We start from the raw sequence: 23949 nt of genomic DNA on the forward strand, positions 1-23949 counted from the left end.
GCACAGGGTCACACGCACCGATCGCCGGAGGGATCGACGCCCGAGCACGCCGCGCCGCCGCCCCCAACCCCACCCACTGGCGCCCACGTCCTCCCCGCGCCGCCTCCCTGTATGGCACAAACTTTCCTCCCGGGACGGAACGCGCTGTTTCAGGGAGCCCGCGCCCGCGCCTTCTCCTCTGCCGGTCCCGAACGGTAGGTGGGGGGCGGCAGGGCTTGGGGTGTCGGCGGGCACAGGGTCCATCATTGGGCCCCGCGGACGGGGTCCCCGGCGGGCGGGACGAGCCTCGCGTGGCGCCTCCCTGCAGGTTGCCCTTGACCGGGGCTCTGGAGCTGCCAGAGGAACGGTTAGGGATGGGGACCGATTCATGGGACGCCGGGATGTTGGGCCAACTTTTTGGGGAAAAATAAATCCCTGGCACGTTGTCGGGAGAGGCACCCCGGAGCAGCTTGTTGGGGGTCGTGGGCTCTGCAGGCTCGGGGTCGCCCAGAAGGACGCGGAGTGGGAGCTTGAGGCTACAGGTGGGTTCAGGACACTGCTACAGGGAGTCTTGGCAAAGGTCTGGCAGGAGCTGGCCGCCAACTCGAGGTTTCAGAGTGCACGGGGCTGGGCTGGGGTGCGGAGAGGTGCGGTGGGGGCGGCGCCCGGCTGCCCCTCTGCGTGCGCCCTGGGAGGGGGTCTGCCCCGGGGGCAGAGGAGCTGGGTGGGTAGGAGCAGACGTTCCGCGCGCTCGGAGGAAGCGCCGCAGCCACTGGGGACGCGGAGGGTTCCCGGCACTGGAAACGGGGACCTCCCCTGGTGTAAGGGACTTTCTTCCCTTGTCCTAACCCACTTTCCTAGGCTCAAGGGACGCCAGAATGGGTCTGGGTCTGGGTCTGGGCGGGGAGGAGGCGGTGTATATTTTAGGAAGCTCCGTTGTCAAACACGCGCTCCCCAGGCCCGGGCCAGGGCTGGTGCCCTTCACCTCGGATGTCACTGTCTGGCAGCGGGAACCGCGTGGAGGCCAAGGTTCTAGACCCAGGCGCTCCCTGCCGCCTCCCTGTTGCTCGCGCTCTGCTGCCCTGCATGGTTGTGCATGGTCCTCAGGGACGCTGGGTGGTGTCAGTGAGTTTGTTTGGAGGCTTAAGAACAAACCCAAAGTATTTTGTTTTTGATGTCTCGCACAATTCTCTGGATGTGAACGGCCACCCTGGTTTCCAGCAGCAGCCCCTTCTTCTAGTCGGTACAGCTGTTTTCAGATGCTGGGCGCACACTCAGACTAGGCTCCTCAACTCCTGCCATCGTGTGTCATCTCAGGATAAGTGAGGCCTTGCCAGGGAGGAAGCCGGCTGTAAAGTGAGCGACCTCTGGGCCTGTGGGTAGGGCCACTGTGCACCCCACGTGCCCCTGGCTGCCGGGATTCCTAATTTGTACTCCTGAGCAGCTGAATTCCGACGAAGTTCGAGTGACCCCAGATGCCACCTACCCCACAGAGGAGCGAAGCAGCAAGCTGTTTGGGGCTCTTTGGTGCGTGCGTGCTAACCTCTGAAATCACTTTAACCTCAGACTGAGCTCTGCATCCTCTTTTGCCTTCAGTGGGGTTTCTGGCCCGCCTGAGTATTTCAAGCCCCAGAGCTGGGACGTCATCCTCTGGCTGCATTTGTATATCAAGTCGCTGGATTGGTTTTTCTTTGTTTGTTTTTTGGCTGCATGGACATGGGGCAATGGAAGCAGAGTGTTGTGCAGTTAGCTAATAGACTTGATGCAGAAATTGAAAGAGAATAAATTGGGAATACAAGTCAGTGAGTTCTTTTGCTCCCTCTTGAGCAGGAATTTTTGGCTTACATTCAAATCATTGCTTTGTCTGTAGGGAAACAGGCAGAAAATCTTTGGCATGAGTGATGTGAGTTCCTCTAAAGCTACTTCTGTTCTTACAATCTTCACTTTTCAGCAGAATTGGAACTGTGTGGTCCTATGGCTTATGAGCATGGTTGTTTTGCTAAATTTCGAATTTGGTGGACTAAGGAATAGGCACTGTGATTTTATTCCCCCTTCCCCCTGCCTCAATCCCATTTTTTAAGTTATAGAAAAGTCACAAGAACAGTGACCACGTAAATACCCATATCTAGAGTCTGTAATTAACATTTTGCTATATTGGCTTTATTACGCATTTGTCAATCCATACATCTCTCCAGCTTGTTTTATGCATTTTAAAGTAAATGACAGACCTTGGTACAGGTCACTTCTAAACATTTCAGCACACAATTTGTTATTTGGAGTTCAATATATGTTCATGGTTTTCTTAAGGTAAAATTTATGTACATATAGTAAAATGCACAAATTTTGAGAGTATCATTTGCATAATGTTTTGACAGAGGCATGCACCTATGTAACCCTCATCCCTATCAAGACAGAGAACGTTACCATCACCCCAGAAAATTCCTTCATTTTCATCCCCAGTCAATCCCTGCCCCCACCCTCTCAGTGGCAACCACTGCTGTGTTACTCACCACAGATTAGTTTAGCCAGTTCTTGGACTTCATATAAATGGAATTCTACAGAATTGTGTAAAGCTTCTTTCACTCAGTGTGTTTTTGAGCTTCATCCATGTTGGTATGTGTGAGTAATTTGGTCATTTTTATTGCTAAGTTATATTCTGGGGTATGTCTATACCACAGTTTGTTTATATATTCCCCTGTGATAGACACAGGGGTTATTCCCAGTGTTTTATTTGTTGTTGTTACTGTGAACAAAGCTACTATGAACATTTGTGTACAAGTCTTCCTAGGGATGTATGTTCTCATTTCTCATGGATAAATACCCAGGAGTGAATTGCTTGGTCATAGGGGAGGTCTGTGTGAACTTTATAAGAAATTGCCATAACTTTCCCAGTGTAGTTATACCATTTTACACTCCCGCCAGCAACAAATACAAGTATGAGATTCTAGATACTACGATCTTATTTCCCTTTCCCAAAGTCAAGAGCATGGTTTGATTAGTGTTCTTCTGGGGCCAGAGGGGTCCAGAAATGGGACCCTGAGACAATCTGGAACATGTTGTTTTTATGGGTGGAGGGGCTGTAAGAAATCCCTGATTCTGCCAGTAAATGGGTTTAAACTTAAATTATTGCAGATGAATATATTATTTTTAGAGATCTTCAGAGAAGGGAATTCTATAGGGAAATGTACCCTTGGTTGTGAAAGAAGGTAGATTGTGTGCTCTCTATAAAAAGAAAAATAACCCCAAACCCTACAGATTTCCACTAAACTTCTGCTTAGAAACTCCTGCGGGATTTCTGTGAACTTGGTGGAGATTCCCCTTGGATTTCACCAGCTTGGGCATCAGGCTGTTGAAAGGGGTTTTGTTTGCTTTGTGAGGTGGGTCAGATTTGGCTTTTTGAAGGCTCAGAGAATAGCTTTTCTGTGAAAGTGATTCAACCTTTCAGTGAGGAATATGGCCTGTCAACACCCCTCTTATTGTCTGGGCCTGTCCTCTTCAGGTACCCCTTAGTCCCTTTCTGGGGGGGCCAGCAGCAGAACCTGGTCTTGGTTGGCCCGGGAATTGGGAAGTGAGCTTCTCTGCCTGAGTGGGACCCCAGGATGAAATTGTTACATCTCATCCAGGTGTCCCAGTGTTGGCCAAGCTTTGCAGGGTTCAGAGGACAGATGGCACAGAGTCTTGAGACATTGCGCTGTATTTGCGAACTGTTCCCCTCAATTTTGAAAGCCTAGTACAGTGCCTGCCACAGGGTAGGGGCACAGTGAACATTGGCTGAAGCATTTCTGTGACTCATGGTACCTGTCTGGGTGATTGCCTCTCTGGAGGTTGACTGAATGCTGAGATGTCAGGGCCCCAAGATCTATTTTTCTAGAGGCCACTTTACCATAGCCTGGGAAAATGGTTCAAAATGTTTGAGCCTGGGACAACTTTGCCAACTGTAAACTTCCATTGATTGGCACCATTCTTTTTTATTACAGATTTTACTATTATTATTAATAAAATGATAATAATAATAGCTACCACTTGCCGAGCGCTTACTCTTTGCCAAAAACCCTTGGGCACTATATATGTACTATCTGAATGTAATCCTCAGGAGAGGCAAGTACTAACGTCATCTGTGCTTTAGCCTTGAGGAAACTGAAACTTAGCGAGGTTAACTTGCCCTAAATTCACATTTTCATGTGTCCAAGACCTTCAGGGGAGAGACTATGACATTCTGGTTTAGTGAATGCGAATCTATCTACAGCACAGATTTCCAAATACTCGAAGCCGTGGTGTAATAGAAATGTAAACTGTAGAGTTAGAACGAAGAAGATACAGGAAATGACACACTGGAATCACTTCCTTTGTGTTCTGTTTTGTTTTAAGCTTGCTGAATGTGGCATAGCCCTGGCCTGTATAGGTGTACTAATGTTGGCATTAATTTAAGATATTATTCACTGATTAGGATTGTAAGTTTATTGATGGAAAAGAAGGACGTTGCCAACTGTTTGATCTGAGTGTCTGTAGCTGAGCTGTTCAATACAGGAGCCACTAGCTACATGTAGCTATTTACATTTAACTGTAAATGAATTAAAATGAAATAAAATTAAAAATTCAATTTCTCATTCTCATAGTCACATTTCAGGTGGTTAGGATCGGCTGAATTGGAGTATTTCATTATTGTAGAAAGTTCTGTTTGATAGCGCTACTCTACGGTAAGCATTTCCTTTTCTTTATTCGGTTTAGGAACTGGCAACAGACTTGGCTAAGGCTTAGGCTGTTTTTCACTGACAAAGAGGTAAATTTAGCCATATGTTTCTTTTATGTTTATCTTTTAAAGGTGTGCGTGTGTGTGTGTGTGTGTGTGTGTGTGCAATCTTTGCTCTGATTCACATTCAGTTTTTGACATGAATTTGAGTTTCTCTCTTCTCCTGGGCCCCAAAGGGGCTTTCATTATTATCATTGCATATTTTATCAAGATGCTTTTTCATGAAAGATCAGTACAGAAGGCAAGCAGTAGCCACTGCTTGAGCCCTGCTAATTCCTTGCTCTCCAAATATGAATTCGGTTCAGCTTTTAAATATGCATTTGTGTGACTTACTCCCTACCTGGGCTGAATTCAGGAAGAAAAATCGCTCTCAGCGGGCCAGAACCAAAGAGCTAGAAAATCAGGTCACATTCTACGGTGATGGCTACCTGCCAAGACTGAGATGGAGGAGATACCATTTAGGGTACTTGAAGGCTTTGCTGGGGTTTTCCTGGGCCTGGCCTGCCCCTGGGGTGCAGGGAGTGATGGAGAGGGCTGGCCATTCATTGTCCCAGTTGTACAGGACAGTGGACAGTACTGTGACTCTCCCCTCTTATGTGGTGTGCACTGCTCAGAATTGAATGCAAAGGAGTGGGGGAGCCAATCCTCAGGTGTCAGTGGGCAGCAAGACCAGCCAGAGGTGGAAGATCACCCTAAGCTGTTTTGCTCAGTTCATTTGATACTGACTAGCTCTTATGCTACTTTATGATCCTGTATTGGAGGTTTCCACTCTTTTGCAGCCTGGCAGGTAACTATACTTCACTGACAACTTTCTTTGGCTTTTATACCCAAAATGCCCCATTTTGTTGTTGCATAGGCAGACCTTTTTGAGGGGCAGAATTTGTTCTTTGTAGAGAATTATCAGCTTCCATTCTTCTGTGTGTGTGTGTGTGTTCTGAAACTCCCTACTTTGCTTTTTACACTTTTTCCTGAGGAATTCTTCAAGTTTTATGGAATGGCTCTCAAATTCCTCAGATTTGGGGAAACCGTTGCTAGATCTTACCCATAAAGTTGGATAAGAAGAGATCTGGTTGGGCCGGCCCCGTGGCTCACTTGGGAGAGTGCGGTGCTGGTAGCGCCGAGGCTGCGGGTTTGGATCCTATAGGGGGATGGCCGGTGCGCTCACTGGCTGCAGCCAACACCAAGCCAAGGGTTATGATCTCCTTACCGGTCAAAATAATAATAATAATAAAATAAAGAAGAGATCTGGTTAATCACAGACTCTGGTTAATGCAACCTGACCATATCATGTGTTACCAAATTTTGGAAATATGAAGTACAAAAAATCAGACTGTTCATTTAAACACTTCTTTAATTTTAGAGAGGTTATTTGAGATTTTCCAGTTTCCTATGACACCTTATAAGCCCCCTTTTCATCGAGATGTAATTATGGCTATAGGCCAGAACAGGTTAAAAGGAATCTTTATAGTGGATAACAAGTAATGTTAATATAGTACTAACATGGGTAACATTTATACTGCTCTTTCTATGTGCCTGAGCTCTTCTAAGCCCTATCAAATATTAACTCACTCTACCTTATTTAATACTCACCCTACAAGTAGATGCTACAGTTGTCTCCATTTTACAGATAAGAAAACCAAGGTTACATGGCTTCCTTGAGGTCACACAGCTAAGTAGGAGCACAGGATTTGAATCCAGGCAGTCTGATTCCAACCCCTGTGCTGTTCTGCTAAGAAAGTGGACTTGAGAGCCACAGGGGAATATTCCAAATATTCCTATTCCATCCTTTACCAGAAAAGTGTCTTTCCTGTTCCTGAAGGATGTTGACCGAATAGGCATTTTTTGTGCATCTATTAGGGCTGGGGCATTGGGTAGATGCTGTTAGGGATGAAGAAGATGTGCTTGCTGCCTTCGAGAAGTTTTCTGTCACGTGGAGGGCATGGCACCACCAAAGGCTGGAGAGCTCTCCCTTAAACTCCAGACTGACACATCCAGCTGCCCACTGCACACCGGCACCTGGCTGGAGCTAACGCGGCTAACTCTGACTCTCCACCTCAGAAGCTGGCTGCCCCAGCCTTCTACTTGCTCAGGTGACCAACCCTAGAGGTGTCTTACAGGCCCTCTTTTTCTCATCCTCTATTTCCACACCAGCACTAAATCCCGTTTTCTACCTTCAGAACATACCGGAATCTGACCAGTGCTTGCACCTCTGCTCCCTGTCATCTGGTCTCCCTGCTCCCAAGGTGGGTCATGTTCCAAGTGACTCATGCCTCCCATCTGCTCAGTCGGGGGAAGCCCACCAGGCCCACCCTGCCTGACTTCCCTGGTGCAGGCTGGCCTCCTGCAGGCCCCCAGCACCTCTGCTTGTTTGCACTTGCCACGACCTTGTCTGCCCTCCCTCCCCTCGTCCCATGGCTCACTCCGTCACCTTCATGATTTTGTTCAAATGTTACTTTCTGGTTGAGGTATTCCCTGATCATCCTGTTTTTACAAATTATACCTCCTTCCCTGTGGTTGCTATCCCTCCTCCCTGCATTATTTTTCTCTATTTGACATACTTTAAAAATGGAATTTTATTTGTTTCTGTTGTCTGTTTCTTTGCTCCTGAAGCTAAGGTGCATGAGGGCAGGATTGGTTTTTCGGTTTGGGGTTTTTTTTTTTTTTTTTTTTTTTTTTTTTTTTTTTTTTTTTTTTTTTTTTTTTTTTTTTTTTTTTTTTTTTTTTTTTTTTTTTTGGTCTCCTGTTTTGCTTTGGTATCATTAGCATTTAGAATAGGACCTTGCATATGATAAGTGCTCAGCACATATTTGTTGAATGAATGAACGGCTTAGAGAGGCAGTCCTGTTGGCGCTCAGCCTTGGAGGGGTGTGTGATGGTTACGCATATGTGTCAACTCGGCGAGGCTGTGGTGCCCCGTTTTTGGTCAAACACCAGTCTAGGTGTTGCTGTGAGGTATTTTTTAGATGTGATTAACATTTAAATCAACAGACTGAGTAAAGCAGATTACTCTCTGTAATGTGGGTAGGCCTCGTCCAGTTAGTTGAATGCCTGAAGAGAAAGGACTGAGAATCTCCCAAGGAGAAGGAATTCTGACCCCAGACTGCCTTTGGTCTTACGATTGCAATGTCAACTCTTTCTTGGATCTCTGGTTTCCTGGTCTGCCCTGAAGATTTTGGACTTGCCAGCCCTCACAATCGCATGAACCAATTCCTTAAAATAAATCTCTCTCTTTGTCTCTCCCTGTCTTTGTCTGTCTGTCTGTCTCTCTATCTCTTTATCTATCTATACACACACACACACACACACACACACACACACACACACACACACGCTACTCATCCTATTTATTCTGTTTCTCTGGAGAACCCTGGCTAATTCTAGAGCGTCAAGATAGAAGGGAAAGGAATGTCAGGTGGAGCCTGAAGTGGAGGTAAAGGAATGGTGTCTGGAGAGTCCTGAATGTGTGCACAGATAGCAATGGCTTATCTGGCTGACTCTACAGTGTCAGCAGTGGAGAAGAGTGGGAGACTGGACTGGAACGGAGGGAGGTTGCAGTGAGATTGAGGCTGAGGACTCCGTGCTGCACAGAGATGTGATTATGCTCTTTGAGCCACTTGTGTGGTATAGAATGATTAATGTGGCAAAAACTGATGATAGGAATTCAATGGATTAAGGGAAGCCAGATTCAAGGAAGTATTTGGACGGTCCTGAAGTGGTGGGTTGGCTTGGAGAAGGAAGTGGAGGAAAGTCTCCCCCAGCACTGAGCACCAGGCCAGTTATAGGGGGAGCACGGTGGCAGGAACAGGCTGATATCTGGTGTTTTGAGCCTGGATGTTAGGAGGACAATGGTATTACCCACAGAAACAAGGGATGCAGAAGAAAGAACACGCTTGTTGGGCAGAGTCACGTTCTCTTTGGGTCATATTCTTCCAGAAGTGCTAGGAAAGTTCTGGGTAAAGATATTGAAATAGGTCCTTGGAGATGTTGGCCTGGAGCTGGAGAAAAGATGGGCTGGGGAGGGAGGCTGGGGAGTTTTTTGCCTGCAGCAGGTTAAGCTAGGGTAGGAGAGAAGATGTGATTGCTATGGGTGAGACAAGAGCATGCACATAAGTCTTTTGAGCATGCACAAGAATACCATATATTGGTGGTTCCCAAATTCTGCACCAAAATACCGCAGGGCACTGCAGTGAATTCACAGGGGGCCAAGGGATATTTTACATTTTTGAAGGAAATGTAGTGATACTTGACATCTGTTGGCTGCCATGCTGATTATGCTAGCTTGAGTTAGTTTGCCCTATCAGCATTACACAGCACTGCATTCCTTCTGATGACGTCATATTTTTGCAAAGCAGGATTTGTGGTGTTGCTAAGAAAATCGGTGTGGAACAGGAAATGAGGGTGGTGGTGTCCAGTGTGATGCCAAGCTTTGAGAAGTTGTGCGGTGCCCAGCAGATGCACACGTGCCATTAGTAAGTAATTGTGGCTAGTTTAGAAGGAAAGAAAAATATTTTTTCTCTCAATTTATTGCACAGCTTTTTAAAAAGGTTTCTAAATTGTTAGGCTATAATTAAGTATTAAGTTGTTTGGACCTAATTGCTTAATAAATGGAGCTGTTAAGTATTTATTTTAGCCTAGGAGATGTCGTGAACAATGAACCAAGACACTAAGGGCACATGAACTGAGTAAGTCTCTGATCTTTGCCATACATTGTTCTGGGTGTTATATGTAGATTGTAAAGGAGTAAAGGTAGGGGTAAAAGGATAGGGAGAAAGGGAGGGACCTGGAGTGTCCAAGAAGTCTTATTTCTGCAATAATAAAAGATGTGAAGCAAATAAGGTAAAATGTAAGCATCTGTTAAACCCAGGTGGCAGATACCTAGATATTTCATTTTCTGTACTATTTCATGTGTTTGAAGTGGTTTATAATTAAAATAATTTTAGGAAACTGAGACAGGAGGAGGGCTGACGATGGAAATTTAGGGGTGTGCCTGTGTTTGGGAAGATGGTAGAGGAGCGTAGGAAGGGGGCATCTGAGGTAAAAAGAGACTCTAGAGATTTGCGGGTGTGGGATCAGGGTGTCAGTGGGGCTGAGTTCTGGGCTGTGGTTTCCCGCTCTGGATGTGAGGATTAGGAAGGGCCTGCCCCGCCCCACTAGCCCTAGCTGTTAGGAGATTGGAGAGGGTTGGGAGTGGGGAAATACTGGGTTTGTTCCTAGAGCATTGATTCTCAACCCTGGCTGCATGGTAGAGTCACCTGGGAGGTTTGAAAAATACTGGTACTTGGGTCCCGCTCCCAAATGCCTGGGCATCAGGACTTATAACAGCTCTCCAGATGGTTCCAGTGTGCAACCTGCCATAATCCAAGGTTTCTCAAACTTCACTGTGAGTCAAACTTTGATGAATCACTTGTTGAAATGTAGATTCTGACTGAGCAGGTCTGGGGTGCGGCCTGGGATCCTGCATTTCTAACAAGCTCCCAGATGCTACTGATCTGAGGATCACACTTTGAGTAGTAAGGTCTTCTGAGAGGGAGCTGTTTTAATGGGGAGAGCAGCAATGTACTCTGGATCACACCCCCACTGAGATGCTGGTAAGTTGTGGGGGGTGGGGATATAATATAAATGCCACTTGTATTGGTTATCTTTGTTGTATAACAAATTCCTCCAAAACTTGGCAGTGGAAGAGTCTGCTCTCAATCACTCCACAATGCTGCTTCTCACAGGAGCAAGAATTTTAACACAAATTCCCTGTATTATCTATCGATGTGTAACAAATTGCCCAAAACTTGAGGCTTAAAACAATCAGCATGTATTATTTCACATGGTCTCCGTGAGTCAGGAATCCAGAAGTGGCTTAGCCAGCTGGTTCTGACCGTCACGAGGTTGCAGTTAAGGTGTCTGCAGAGCTGAGGGCCATTCTGGAGCCGAAGGATCTGCTTCTGCATGGTGTCAAGTTAGTGCTAGCTCTTGGTAGGAGGCTCAGTTCCCTGCCATGGGGACTCTCCATGGGGCTGATAGAGTGTCTTCACAACATGGCAGCCGGCTGCCCCCAGAGCGAGTGATCCAAGAAAGAGCAAGGTGGAAACCACATGTCTCCTGTAACCTAGCCTTAGAAGTCACACTTCTTCATCTCTGCAATCTCCTGTTGGCCACACAGGTAGCCCTGATCAGTGTGGGAAGAGACCACACAAGGATGTGAACACCAGGAGGATCATTGAAGGCCGTGTTGGAGGCTGGAGGGTGGCTGAAACACCCCTTATCATCTATAACCATGAAAATAATGCATGCCCAATACAGAAAACTTGGAAATGTCACCCATAATCTCATGACCCAGAGGAAAGTTCTGTTAACATGTGGTCTGTGTCCTGCCAGTTTAAAAAAAATGTGGATTTTGTATGCAAATACACACATAGGCACTTTAGAAAAGTGGTACCATACAATAATACTATTTTATATAGATTGTTCTTTATACTTGGCCTTGAATCAGGAACATTTTCCATGGGTAAATCTTAGTTATCCTTGGGTTTCTTTCTTTTTTTTTTTTTCCTTTTTGTCTTTTTTCGTGTCCAGCAACGGACCGCAATGCTCAGTGTCGCGCCCGTACCGGACCAGGACCGGCAACGGGATCGCAACCCTCGGTGCTGCGCCCGCCCCTCGCTCAGCCAGTGAGCAGGAACCGGTCTGTATGTGGGATCCAAACCCTCGGTGGGAGCACCGCCGCGCTCCCAAGCGGCACACTGTAGCAGTGCGCCACCGGGCCGGCCCCATCCTTGGGTTTCTTAGACTATGTTTTCAGGTAATCAAAATTTGACACTATCTGCATAGTTGACTGAATTTTCGAGTTTTTATTTATCTTATCTGGATTGAGAGAGATGTTATCATGTAAAGACGTCTTCATTTGGATCACTGGTTCTTACTTTAGGTGACTGAGTGATGTAACAAACATGCCTGAGTCTTCAAATAGGGAATTTGAGTGTAGAATAAAAAATGAGTTTGCCAGCTGATCGAGCATCATTGCTTATAATTACCCCATCTCTGGTTGCTTGTCATAAGCTGTTGGCATTTGTTAAAATTAGCTTTACTGGCTGCCTCAGATTAATGGCAAGTGTGGTAAATGAGGGCTCAGTCTTAATGAAACTAATTTATATTTGAAAACATAACTGCGTTTATTACCCCCATACTTAAATGTGTACATGCCGGTTGATAGTAAAAACGAACTTTTAAACTGAGGCTTTTATAAACTCTAGCTGAAAAAACGATCTTGGTCCTTTTGAAGTGGGTTTCTAGTGTTTTACGGGCATCTTGGGAAGCATTAAGAAATTAGAAATACTTTTCAAACAATAATTTCAACATTTCAACATTTAAAATGCCAGGACATCATGCCCCATTGCTGGTCAGCTTCTTCTGGAGCCAAGTCTCTGGTGATGTGGGCTGTGTTTTAGAGAACAACAGCTTTCTCTGAATGCCCCGCACTCTGTCCAGGCCTCAACAATAGCCCGCCCCATGCAAACTGTGAAGCCACTCATTGTCTACCTCCACCTCTCACCAGTGATTTCCTCGAGGGCAGGGCCTGGCCTTCCCAGCTTTTGTGTTTCCTAATTTAGTGCCTGACTCAAAGCAGACCTTCATAAATTTGTGTTGAATGAATGACTGGATTAATGAATTGGGAACATAAGTTCCCTCCCTTGTGGAGTTGACAGCTCCTGCATGAAGCTGGTGCAATGTATATCAGAGATACACCCCATTCTGGGTTTGATTCAGAAATAATTGATTTTCCAGAATGTCAGCATTTGAGGGATTTGCCTTCTGGTAATGTGCATTGTTTGACATCCTTTCCTTGTAGTCAGGGTCTAAGAATCTTCCTCTGTTTATTGCCTTATTTTCCTTACTATAAAGCATCTAGTTCCTAATTACTCTTAGCCAGCTTCTGCTAGAGAACTATATATATGTTTTGGCTGTTTTCCCGCTGCTTCATCATAGGAATGGGGAAAGACCTCCTCTTGTTCCTCTGCCTTTGAAGACCTCTTGGAAGGTTTGTCTTGGTACCTTAATGTTAGGGAGACCCATACACGTAGTTACAGGGATGTCTGCTGAGAAGACAAAGATATAAAAAGAAAAGCAAACTTTTATACACCTGACAATCAGAGCTTATCTAACAATCAGCTCACATAAAATAGGTAACCTGACTTACATTAGGTGTCAATGTGAAGTGACCGTAGGAACTTGGAGGGGCAGAGCTATGGGAGTTGGATAGACCTTTGGTAAGGTACTGGGGGGAGTCTATCAGACACAGGTGATTTTTAGCATGAGTCCTTTACAAAAACAAACAGAGGAGAAATAAGCAGTGAACAGCACCACTGCTCATGCTTCCACCCAGTGAGCTGATGCCCTGGATTGAGCAGTGGTGGAGGGGCTAATGCGTCAGTTTCTCAGAGGTGTCATTTTCCCGTGCCTCTCATCGTGGCAGCATCTGGCCACCCTGAGTGTGTAAGAGAAGCGTTATTCATTAACAGGGCCACTGCACTTACCACATATCCCAGCAACCCTTTCCTGGATATTTACCCTAGAGAAATGAACATTTATGTCCACATAAAAATCTCTACGAGCACGTTTATAGCCACTTTATTCAAAATTGACCCAAACTGGAAAGAACTCAAATGTTTTTCAAAGGGCGAATGGCTGCAACAGGGCCCCTAAATGCAAGCCAACCTCAACTGGTGCCCCGCTGAGGAGAGAGCAGGCCATTGTCATTTCGGGCAAACTCGATATGTAAGTTACTTATTGTATACATGAGCCACTCCAAACCTTAGGGGCGTAGAACAATGGCAGTAGTTTATTTTGCCCAGGAAGCTGCAGTTCTGGCAGGCTTTGGTGGAAACAGCTTGTCTCTGCTCCACATGGTGTCAGCGGCTTGATGGAGTCAGAGAATCTATTTCCAAGATGGCTCACTGGCAAGATGGCTGGCAAGTTGGGGCTGGCTATTGGTTCTTGTCCACATGGTCCTCTCTTAGGGGCTGTTTGGGCTTCCTCATGGCGTGGTGGTTGGACTCCAAGTGCAGGGAGTGAATGCTTCCAGTTTCTTAAGGCATTGTTTCATTCCAACATATTCTGTTGGTGAAGCAGTCATGGAGCCCAGATTGAGGGGAGGTGACATAGACACCACCATGTGATGGGAGGAGTATCCATGGATTTCAGAGCCACATTTAAAAACCATCTCACTTATCATTTATCTTTAGCCCAACTAGAGACCTTGATCCCTGAGGGAGACTTGCTCTAGCATGACACTTCCTGAATGTCTGCATGAGGGAACGTGCAGGTGTCTTCTGCCTGCACCTGGCAGTACTGATCCCTACACCCTTCCCCTGCCTCCTCTTCCACTGCCCACACCTATCCCTTGCCTCCAGACTCTTTCAGGATTCTAAGGTGGGCATGGTTTGGGAACCTCACATGGTGAATGGTAAAGTTTATAAAACTCTACAATAATGTAAGGCATTGACGTATCTTATTTTTTCTCTTTTTTGTAGGCTGAATTTTTCTGACTTGTTTTGAGCGTAGTAGGGACTGTAATAGATACTTTTGGAATGATGTAAAAGTCTTTCCTATTTTGACAGGGGTGGGGTTGGTGGAAGAAATCAGGGACTGAAAGAACACAGATGTGCCATTAGGGAGCAAGGTAAGGCCCTCAACACAAACGAGTAAAAGGAGCAAATTCACACGAAGGTTTTGATGGCCAGCAACTGCTCCGTGTGTCTGTCTCCCTTCCCAGAGAAAGCTGTGCTTTAAAAGCAGTTGCTTAACCAGTGTTGCATGCATTCCAAAGAAATGAATCTCTAAAGCTTGAGACCCCAGGGATTCATGGATATTACAGTTTTGCTGCAAGCTGGTACTGTTTATCTTTTCTGCCTCTGTCACACAGATGATTTGCCCAGAGCCCCTTTATGTCCTGTGATGTCAAGCAAAGTGCCCCTTGGGGTGAACTTGGGCAGAGACCTCAAGTTTGGGATAGTGTGACTGAAACCTTAAACTCAAACTTGTGAATCAGAAGAGATTTTCCTAATGCTTCTTGGTATCTTCCTGCCCTCTGGCCCCCTCAACCTTTTCTGAGTCTTTCTTACTATCTCAGTAACTCTCTTCTTTCTTTATGCTGTCAGGGAACCTGTCCTTTATTTATTTATTTATTTATTTTAAAAAGATGACCAGTGAGGGGATTTTAACCCGTGACTTGGTGTTATCAGCACCATGCTCTCCCAAGTGAGCGAACTGACCTTCCCTATATAGCGATCCAAACCCGTGGCCTTGGTGTTTGTTATCAGCACCACACTCTCCCAAGTGAGCCATGGGCCAGCCCTGGAACCTGTCCTTTACAGGAGAAATTAAAAATTTTAAATTATAGACAAAATTAAATTAAATTATACTAAAGTGTTATTGGCTACCAGGAGTTTAGTTTGTTGCTCTTCTCATGGAGATATTTTGTGGTTTCAAAGGAGATGGTTGGGAAGGGCAATTATGATTTCAAAGGAATGAACTGCTAATGCTAGAATTTACATAATAGGGTAGCAAAAATGGGAGGATGTTTGAGGAAGAGGTTTCTTCTTGGAGATCTTCAAACACTCAGTCTCCCAGAGTGAGGCAGGTCTGCCTGAGTATGTGACAGGGTGCTTTGGGTTAAATGTGTCCCCTCAAAGTTCATGTATTGGAAACTTAATCTCCATAGTAACAGTATTAAAAGGGTGGGAAATCCTATTATGCTAATTGAAAGGTGGGGCCTTTAAGAGGGCATTAGATTGTGAGGACTGTACCCTTATGAATGGGTTAATCCATTGATAGTTTAATGAGTGGTCACGGGCATGGTTCTGATGGCTTTATGCGTGTGAGTGAGAAGGTTAGCTCTCTCTTGCTCAGCCTTTTCTCACCATGCGATACCCTGAGTTGCAATAGAGCGTCACCCCAACAGGAAGAAGGTCCTCACCAGATGTGTTCCCTGGACTTTGGACTTCCCAGCCTCCAAACTGTAAGAGATAAACTTCATGTCTTTATAAATTACCCAGTTTCAGGTATTCTGTTATAAGTGACAGAAATGGACTAACACACAAGCAAGGCATGACTGCCTTCCCTTGCTTGCCAACCTGTCCCCTGCTCAGCCTTGTGTCCAATGAGTCCCAGGAGGGCCCAGGGTGGAGCATATGCCTCCATCCTGATGTGGAGAACAGTTCTTTCTCCTTCTCAGAGCTCTGTAGAGTACACACAAGTGACTTTCCTGGAAAAGCTAGCACCAGATGAAAGGGCATACTGTAAAATTTACTTTCAGTTTTTATTCAGAAGAATTAACATCCGGTATGTCAATGATTTTGTGTTTTGTCTTTATTCCAACCTAACGTTATTATTAGAGGTGTTTCTGTACATCTGCAGGGTCACATATTTGTTTATGTATTTTTGAGCTTTTTAGTATAATGTAAGTATGGGAAAGCACACAAATCAATAAGCAAATGGCTAGGTGGCTCAGTGAATTGTCACAAACTGAACACAGCTGTGTAACCAGCGCCCAGATCAAGAAACAGCATGACCAGTACCCCAGAAGCCGCCCTCATGCTGCCATGCAGTCACTGTTCACCGAGGGTCACCAGAACCCCAGCTTCTTTTTTTTTTTTTTTTCGTGACTGGTAACGGGATCGCAACCCTCGGTGTCGTGCCCGCACCGCGCTCAACCAGCAAGCGGACTGGTCTCCACATGGGATCCGAACCCTCGGCGGGAGCGCCGCCACACTCCCAAGCGCCGCACTCTACCGAGTGCGCCACTGGGCCGGCCCAGAACCCCAGCTTCTAACACTAGAGTTTAGTTTTGCCTGTTTTGAAACTCTATACCCTTTGGTGTCTGTTACCCCTCCCCCACTCTTTTTGATTTTGACCCATGTTGCTTTGTGCAATCCTAGTTTCAGTATTTTTATTGCTTTACTATATTTTCTTGTGTGAATATAGCACAATTTATTTATCTGTTCTACTGTAAGGCATTTGAGCAGTTTCCATTGCCGGGCTGTTATGAATAGTGCTGCTATGAACATTCTCGTATGAGTCTCTTGATGCCCTTGTGTACACGTCTCTGTTGGTATAAACCTAGGAGGACAATTTCTGGGTCACAGCATAGGTGTGTATTCAGCTTTCCCCATACCACCAAGTTTCCAAAGTGGTCGTACCTATTTGCACCTTTACCATTAGCGTAGAGAACGTATATTTGCTTCACATTATTGTCAACACTTGGTATGATCAGTTTTTAAATTTTTTAGCTATTCTGGTGGATGTGTGTTATATCTCACTGTGGGCTTCCTTTTATTTCCCCGATGAATGATGAAGCTGAGCTGCTTTTTGTGTGTTCCTTGGCCATTTGCGTATCCTCATTTGTGAAGTGCATGTTTAGGCACTTTTGTCGACTTGCTGGTGGGAAGTCTGTTTTTTCATTATTGATTTATAGGCATTCTTTGGTTGTTGTGGGTAGGACCTTTTGCTGAGTGAAGGCTGTGCTATGCAGGAGTCCGTGCACACTGGCTCGCCAGGGCGGCTTGTAGCAGCTCCTCCCAACTGTCTGCAGTGACAGCACGTTGGGAGCTTCACATCTGCCCCGGTGGGCATGTTTACACCACAGAAACTGGCAAACACTACAGATCAGGGTTTTTTCCCTTTCTTGGAATACTGGTGGACCAATGTGCCACTAGATAAATGTATTGCCAATAGCTTCTTCCAGTCTCTGGATTGCCTTTTCACTCTTTAAGGTGTATTTTGAGGAATAGAATATTAAGATTAATATTTTAATCATAATTTTCATATTTTAATCTTAATATAGTCCCCTCTATCAAGATTTTCCTTTGTGGTTAGAGCTTTTGTGTCCTATTATGAAATCTTTGTCTCTACCTCCACGTTTGTTTATATGACTAGCTAATCATTATCAGTTCTGAAATATTCTTTGTGTAACTTTTCCCCTACGGATGCAGCACTGCCCTGTACGGTTACAAAGGTTGTTCACAGGGCGTAAGTAGGCTTAAACCCTGCCCTTGCTCTGCTCAGTAAGTGGCGGTGGGAACAGGGCTGTGTTCCTCAGAGGAGGGGGCACCTTTTTCTAATTCTCACAAAGGCACCATCTGGCCTGGGGCTGGCCCTGGCTCTCAGACACACCTACCCCCCTGCTACCTTTCCAGCCCGCCCAACTCCACTGCTCACCTTCCCTTCCCACGTTGTACTTTCCAGCCTCCTTGCCTTCATTCTTGCCTTGGTCTCCCCCATCTCTACATACGCACATTTCAAATCTGTCCAGCAAAGCCTATTTCAAATACCTTCCTGCCATTTTCCCATCTCATATTAAATTTGAATACCCTACCTGTCCCACCGGACTGAATTTGTTGAGGGCGGAGACCACCACCCGGTTGGAATCGCTGATGGAGCTTTGCCCATAGTTGGCATGCAGTAAATCTGCACTAATGAGTGACGTGGTGAGCCTTTGGGCTATTTACGGTTCTGTTCTGGCGGGACTAGTGCTCATCTTGCCAGGGTTACCAGGTCCCAGCACTTACGAACCTCCCTGTCCATTTCTCTTCTGCTTTGCCCCAGCGAATGCCAGTTGGCTTGCCTTTTAGCAGTTAAATATGCAGCTTCTGTACATATCAGCTATTATATCTGCAGAACTACAGAGTATTTTACAAGTAATCAGTTCATGCAGATTGCACATAAATCATGTCTGCTCTGGCCCTTCAAACACTAATGTTCCCTTATTAAGGCATAAGTAAGCCTTCCTGTTCCCATCCATTCTTTCAGATTTTTAAAAAAATTACTGAAAAGTATAGCCTGGTTGTCGCTACACCACCTCCTTCCACTCCCCCCGGCCCCATACCCTCGTTGCTTTTTCGAGGTTCAGTTTGTTTTTCTGGAGCTTGCAAAATTGCCTTAGGAAGCTGGGTACCTTGTGAATGGATTAAGCAAAAGGAAATTCTTATCTCTAAAAGGAAGCGGTCACCACGTTTCTGTGTGTGATATTCTTGGCCAGTTAATATTTTTGTGAAATATGTTTTGATGGCAGTGCTGGGACCCCGGAGAGGAGGGAAGTATCGGTCATGCTTGATACACAAAAGGAAAATATCTTCGGCTGAAGTCTGGGGAGTAGACAAAAAGTCGTTTCGTGAATGTCATTCTGCCTAAATAAACAGAGAACCTTCATTGTTTTTAATCCTGTGAAAGATTGGAAGCTCAGCCCACCCTGATATGCACATTATTTTAACATTTCTCCATTTTCTTTTCAAACTGTAGCTGCAGATCTTTCCTCTAATACTTGTGGATTTCTGCTTCCAATTTCTCTGGCCCTGCTATTAGTGTTCAGTCAGTTTTCATTTTGGTCTAAAATGACTCTCTAAGAGCATGGAAACATACTATTATTTCCAGTGGTTTTGTCTAAAAAAGAAGAAAAGGGGGACTTTTAGACAAGGCTCATAAAAATACCACCGTCTACTTTTAGTGATGTTTTACGAATATAAATGTAAATGTTCTGTCTAAATAATTACTGTTGAGGGTAGAAAGGACTCTGGAGTTTGGAAATTGTAACAGCAACTTATTTTCTCTTAGCAACCACGGTGAAGATGACACATCTCTGTTTTTTACAGATGGGCTAACACCGTAATGCATCGTGTTGTTTTTTAGATCCCATTTTTAAATCACGTATACAGATTATAGTGGAACTGAGGCACTCTGAGATATTATTTTCCTCAGATAGGGGAAAAGAGACATAAAACAGGTATGCTTTTGATGTCATTTAAAAATCACAGGGTGGCTGGTAATGGTATCTTAACAGAAACAGAAGCCACCTGGTTAGTGAACACAGTCCTCTGTATTCAGGTCATCTATTAAATTATACTCTCTATTTTATACAGGCTGAGCTTCTTTATATATTCTTCAGGAAAATTATGGGATCTTTTGTACTGTGGTGTATAAAAACAAAAATCTCAGGAAAAAAAAATCATCCTCTTCCCTTTTATTTCCTTTCACTGGCAGCTGCTGAGATGGGTTGCGGATTGAACAAATTAGAGAAACGCGATGAGAAACGGCCTGGAAATATTTATTCAACTTTGAAGAGGCCTCAGGTGGAAACCAAGATAGATGTGTCTTATGAATATCGCTTCCTGGAGTTCACGACTCTGAGTGCTGGTGAGTACACGCCAGCCCTGCTCTGCTGGTAGCTGGATGGGCTTGGGCCTGGCCCCACCACCAGTGCACTAGCTGGGGGCAGGGTCTCTAGCAGGGGCCTCCCTTGCTCAGCACTGAGGGACGTAATTAGAGAGGAGGGCTGGGTGGGGGGGCCAGGAGGAATTGAAAAGGGTGGGCCTGTTTAAAGGGGACGGCTTACAGAAATTCAGATTTTTATGTGAAACCTCACTTTTTAAAAGATAGCAACTAATTAAAATGATAACAAATTAAAACTATGTGTGAGCCAACAATACACATGGAGAGCTGGATCTGGCCCATGGGCCGGACAGTTTGCAGACTCTGTTTCACAGTAAGCCTGTGGAGACGGAAGGCTTGCCTTAACCTGCTCACCCACCCAAATTCACCTGCATGTTGTCCGCCGTCTCTCAAAAGGGCTTGTCCATCTGGGCTTGGCTTGGCTTCACCTGAGTCAGCGGGAGTCCGGATCACCTACCACTGCCAGTGTCCAAGGGGTGACTAGCAAGTGAGGGTCAACATTGTCATCCGGAGCATTTGCTGAGCCCCTACTGTACGCAGTGTTGGGCTGGTGTCAGAGGAAGTTGTGAGGCATGTCTGGTCTTCTGGACCTTCTTACCTGCTATGAACAAGACTCATCCCCCCAGAAAAAAAACACTCAACAGGTTATAATTGAACGCTGGATAACATAAAATGTATTTTGGGAAGAGGAAGAGAGCACTCTTCACTTTGGGTTGTAGGGAGTTGAGAGCAAAACCCAGGCACCACACAGCTAAGGCATCGGCTGACACTTTCTCCCTGGGCTTCTGGGTGTATTTCAAGCTTCCGTGAACACAAAGGAGACTGAGTGAGTTTGAGTTCTGGCTCTGCTTGGCGTAGCTGGGTAAGTCACTAAGCCTCTCAGGCCTCATCGATGGAGTGAGCATGAGTCTCCACCCCAGAGCGGTTGTAAAGATTAGAAGAGGGATGTGTGTGGAGCTGTTAGCACAAGGTCTGGCACGTAGTAGGGGCTGCTAGTGTTCCTCGTTGTCCTCCTCCTCCTCGACTACTGTTCCTGCTGCAACCATCCCAATGCTGAGGCTCCAACTGCTTCTTGAGCCCTGAGAGAGATGAGCAGCTGGGCATCTCTGCAGGGCCATTCTCTGTCCCCTCCATGTCACCAGAACCACACCCGGCATCTTCCTCAACAGGTTACTTCCTCTGTTGCCCTTCATGAATAATGTCACCACCATCCTCTTAAGCAGCAGACTTGACACCTTGTCTATGACCGTGGCTGCTCCTCACCCATGATTTCCGTCCTATCACCCAAGTCAATTGAACTGCGTCTGAAAATGCTTCTAATGTAGCTCATGTAATGAAAAATTATTTGGAGCATTTGGTCATCTGTTTATTTGTTCAGTATTTGAGTGTTTACACTGTGTTGGGCATGGTAGGGTGACTAAGGAAAAACAAAAGCTTGTCTAGGAAAGAAGACTGGAAGGAACTGTACCAAGATGTGAATACTGATTGTTAGGATGCTGAGATGATGGGGGGATTCCTCTCCCTTAGATTTTTTCTGTGTCATGGTTATGTTTCTCTTTCTGTGAAGAAGAGCGATTTTGCTCATAAAAGCCCATGGACGCATGCTGCTCTTCATCTCCCCACTGCTTCATCACTCCTAGTCTGAATTCTTTCCTGAACCTGCTTGTTTGCTCCCCTGCTTGCCTGTGCTCCAGTCACAGTATCCACAATGCCTTTCTGCATTGTGCTTTCTTTCATTGAGTTATCTTTTGTTTGCTGATTGTCAAATGAACACACACCCATTATAAAGAGCTAGGACGACACTGGGGAGAACGCCCCCCCTGGCCTTCTGCTCCTGCCCTGTCACTCCACTGTTCACATCCCTCCTTCCACCTCACTGCAAGTGACACCAGCGTCCCTCTGACCTCATTCTCCTGCTGTTTGTCTTTTGTGTTCTGCAGCTTCAGCCTTGCTGTTTCTTGAACTCCCCAGGCCTCCTCAGGGCTTCTATGCTGCCTGTTCCTCTGCCTACAAGTGCTCCCCAGATATCCCTGTGGCTCATCTTCTTGACCTCCTTCTCTCTGAAACTTTCCCTGACCATCTATATAAAATTTCTGCCTTCCCTTCTGCTCTCCCGCTCCTTCCCCTCTTGGTTTTCTCCATAGCTCTTCCTACCATGTAACGTGTTGTATCTTTTGCTTCTCACTGTTTGTTTCCTTGTTTGTTACCTACCCTCCTTCATCAGATGGTGCAATCCCTTCCTATGAGTGTAGGGATCGGGTCTGTTTTATCCTCTTCTGTACCCTCAGTGTTTAGAGCATACCTGTCAATAGACATTTGTTGAATGAATACCCAACATGTATCTTTGTTTCCTGCTTTTTTGCAACTTAACACTGCTTAGTGAGGCAGCGTTCTGCCGTCCATATGTTCTGAAAGTGTGAGTTATTGGCTGTATATGATTTAATCACTCAGGATACCATAATTTGTTTAGCAGTCCCCTTTTATTGGACATTTAAGTTATTTCAGGCTTTGGGCTATTATAAATAATGTTGTGATAAGCAATGTTGTGCATAAATCTTTGTGCATGTTTCTGATTATTTCCTCAGGAATTGCCACGTTGAAGGATGCGAGTGTCAGGACTCTTGATAAATTGCCAAATCGCCCTCCACGTAGGACCTGTTTGTGTAAAGCACACATCTAATCATGCTTGCTTCTTTGGCGGGTTCCCTGGATAAATGAGTTTGACATTCAAGCTGGTGCTCAGGGCTTTGTGTAGCTTGGTCTCTCTCCCACTCGTCCCCTGGGGGATGTGTGCGGTGGCTGTGACCTTGCCTCTCCCCCACGACCTCCTTGCTCAGTTTCCCCACTTCAGTGCAAGCAGCTCCTCTGCACAGTACGCCACCACCCCCCTTACTACTCGCTGGGGTCCCACCCACCTGGAATTGTTTCTTCTTGACAGCCATCCCACCAGAATTACTGTCTCCTGCACGTCTGTGGCTTGTCAATACCATCCGTATGACACTTTTATTGCCTCATATATTAAATCAATTTGTGTTTCCTTCAGGGCAAAGACCAGGCCTGGCCCATCTTTCTGTTCATCATCTTTTTCATGCTTTCTAGCTGAGACGAGCCTGTCCTACACAGTTGGGTTCTAGTAAGGCAAGAGTAAATGTTGTGTACGCTGACTCGTTTCCCTGGCATGCTCTCTAGTTTTCTCCCAGCAGTTCTTTTTTTTTTTTTCCTTTTTGTCTTTTTTCGTGACCGGCAACGGGATTGCAACCCTCAGTGTCGCGCCCGTACCGCGACCGGCAACGGGATTGCAACCCTCTGTGTCGCGCCCGCACCGCGCTCAACCAGTGAGCGGGAACCGGTCTCTATATGGGATCCGAACCCTCGGTGGGAGTGCCGCTGCGCTCCCAAGCGCCGCACTCTACCGAGTGCACCACTGGGCCGGCCCTCTCCCAGCAGTTCTAATGAGATCATTCACTCTTTCTCCAGAATGGAGCTAACATTTGTGGAGTACCTACTGTGTGCCAAGCCCTATGATGGGACATTACATTCCTGATCTCATTTTTCCCTAATTTTTTTTTACTTTATTGTAATATAATTGAAGTATACTACATGCATTTAAAGCATTCAAACCCATGAAGTCTTTACCGTATCAAGATGAGGGAGGCTGGCCCGGTGGCGCACTGGATAGTGCGCCGCTTGGGAAGCGCGGTGGCGCTCCCACCCGAGGGTTCGGATCCCACATACAGACCGGTTCCCGCTCACTGGCTGAGTGAGGCGCGGGAGCAACACCAAGGGTTGCGATCCCATTGCTGGTCCCCGGTCCGGTACGGGGGCAACACTGAGGGTTGCGATCCGTTGCTGGACACGGTAAAAAGACAAAAAAAAAAAAAAAAAAAAAAAAAAAAAAATAGGAAAAATTCCCTTGGCCCCAAAAATTTCCCCCTCCCCTTTTTTTTTTTTTTTTTTTTTTTTTTTTTTTGTCTTTTTACCGTGTCCAGCAACGGATCGCAACCCTC

The 23949-nt window shown here is 45.7% G+C and overlaps 1 protein-coding gene across 1 annotated transcript in view; it reads left to right on the forward strand.

Moving 5' to 3' along the window:
- The first annotated feature begins 114 nt into the window (after positions 1–114).
- RFTN1 (raftlin, lipid raft linker 1) overlaps positions 115–23949 on the forward strand; it is a 200945-nt gene continuing 177110 nt past the window's right edge. The window contains exons 1-2 of the mRNA XM_008568157.1: positions 115–194; positions 19754–19906. Coding sequence (XP_008566379.1) covers positions 19762–19906 — 145 coding nt within the window. The 5' untranslated portion in view covers positions 115–194; positions 19754–19761. The remainder of the gene's footprint in view (positions 195–19753; positions 19907–23949) is intronic.

Source organism: Galeopterus variegatus, unplaced genomic scaffold (genome assembly GCF_000696425.1).
Source record: "Galeopterus variegatus unplaced genomic scaffold, G_variegatus-3.0.2 Scaffold382, whole genome shotgun sequence".
In the NCBI taxonomy this organism is placed as follows: domain Eukaryota; kingdom Metazoa; phylum Chordata; class Mammalia; order Dermoptera; family Cynocephalidae; genus Galeopterus; species Galeopterus variegatus.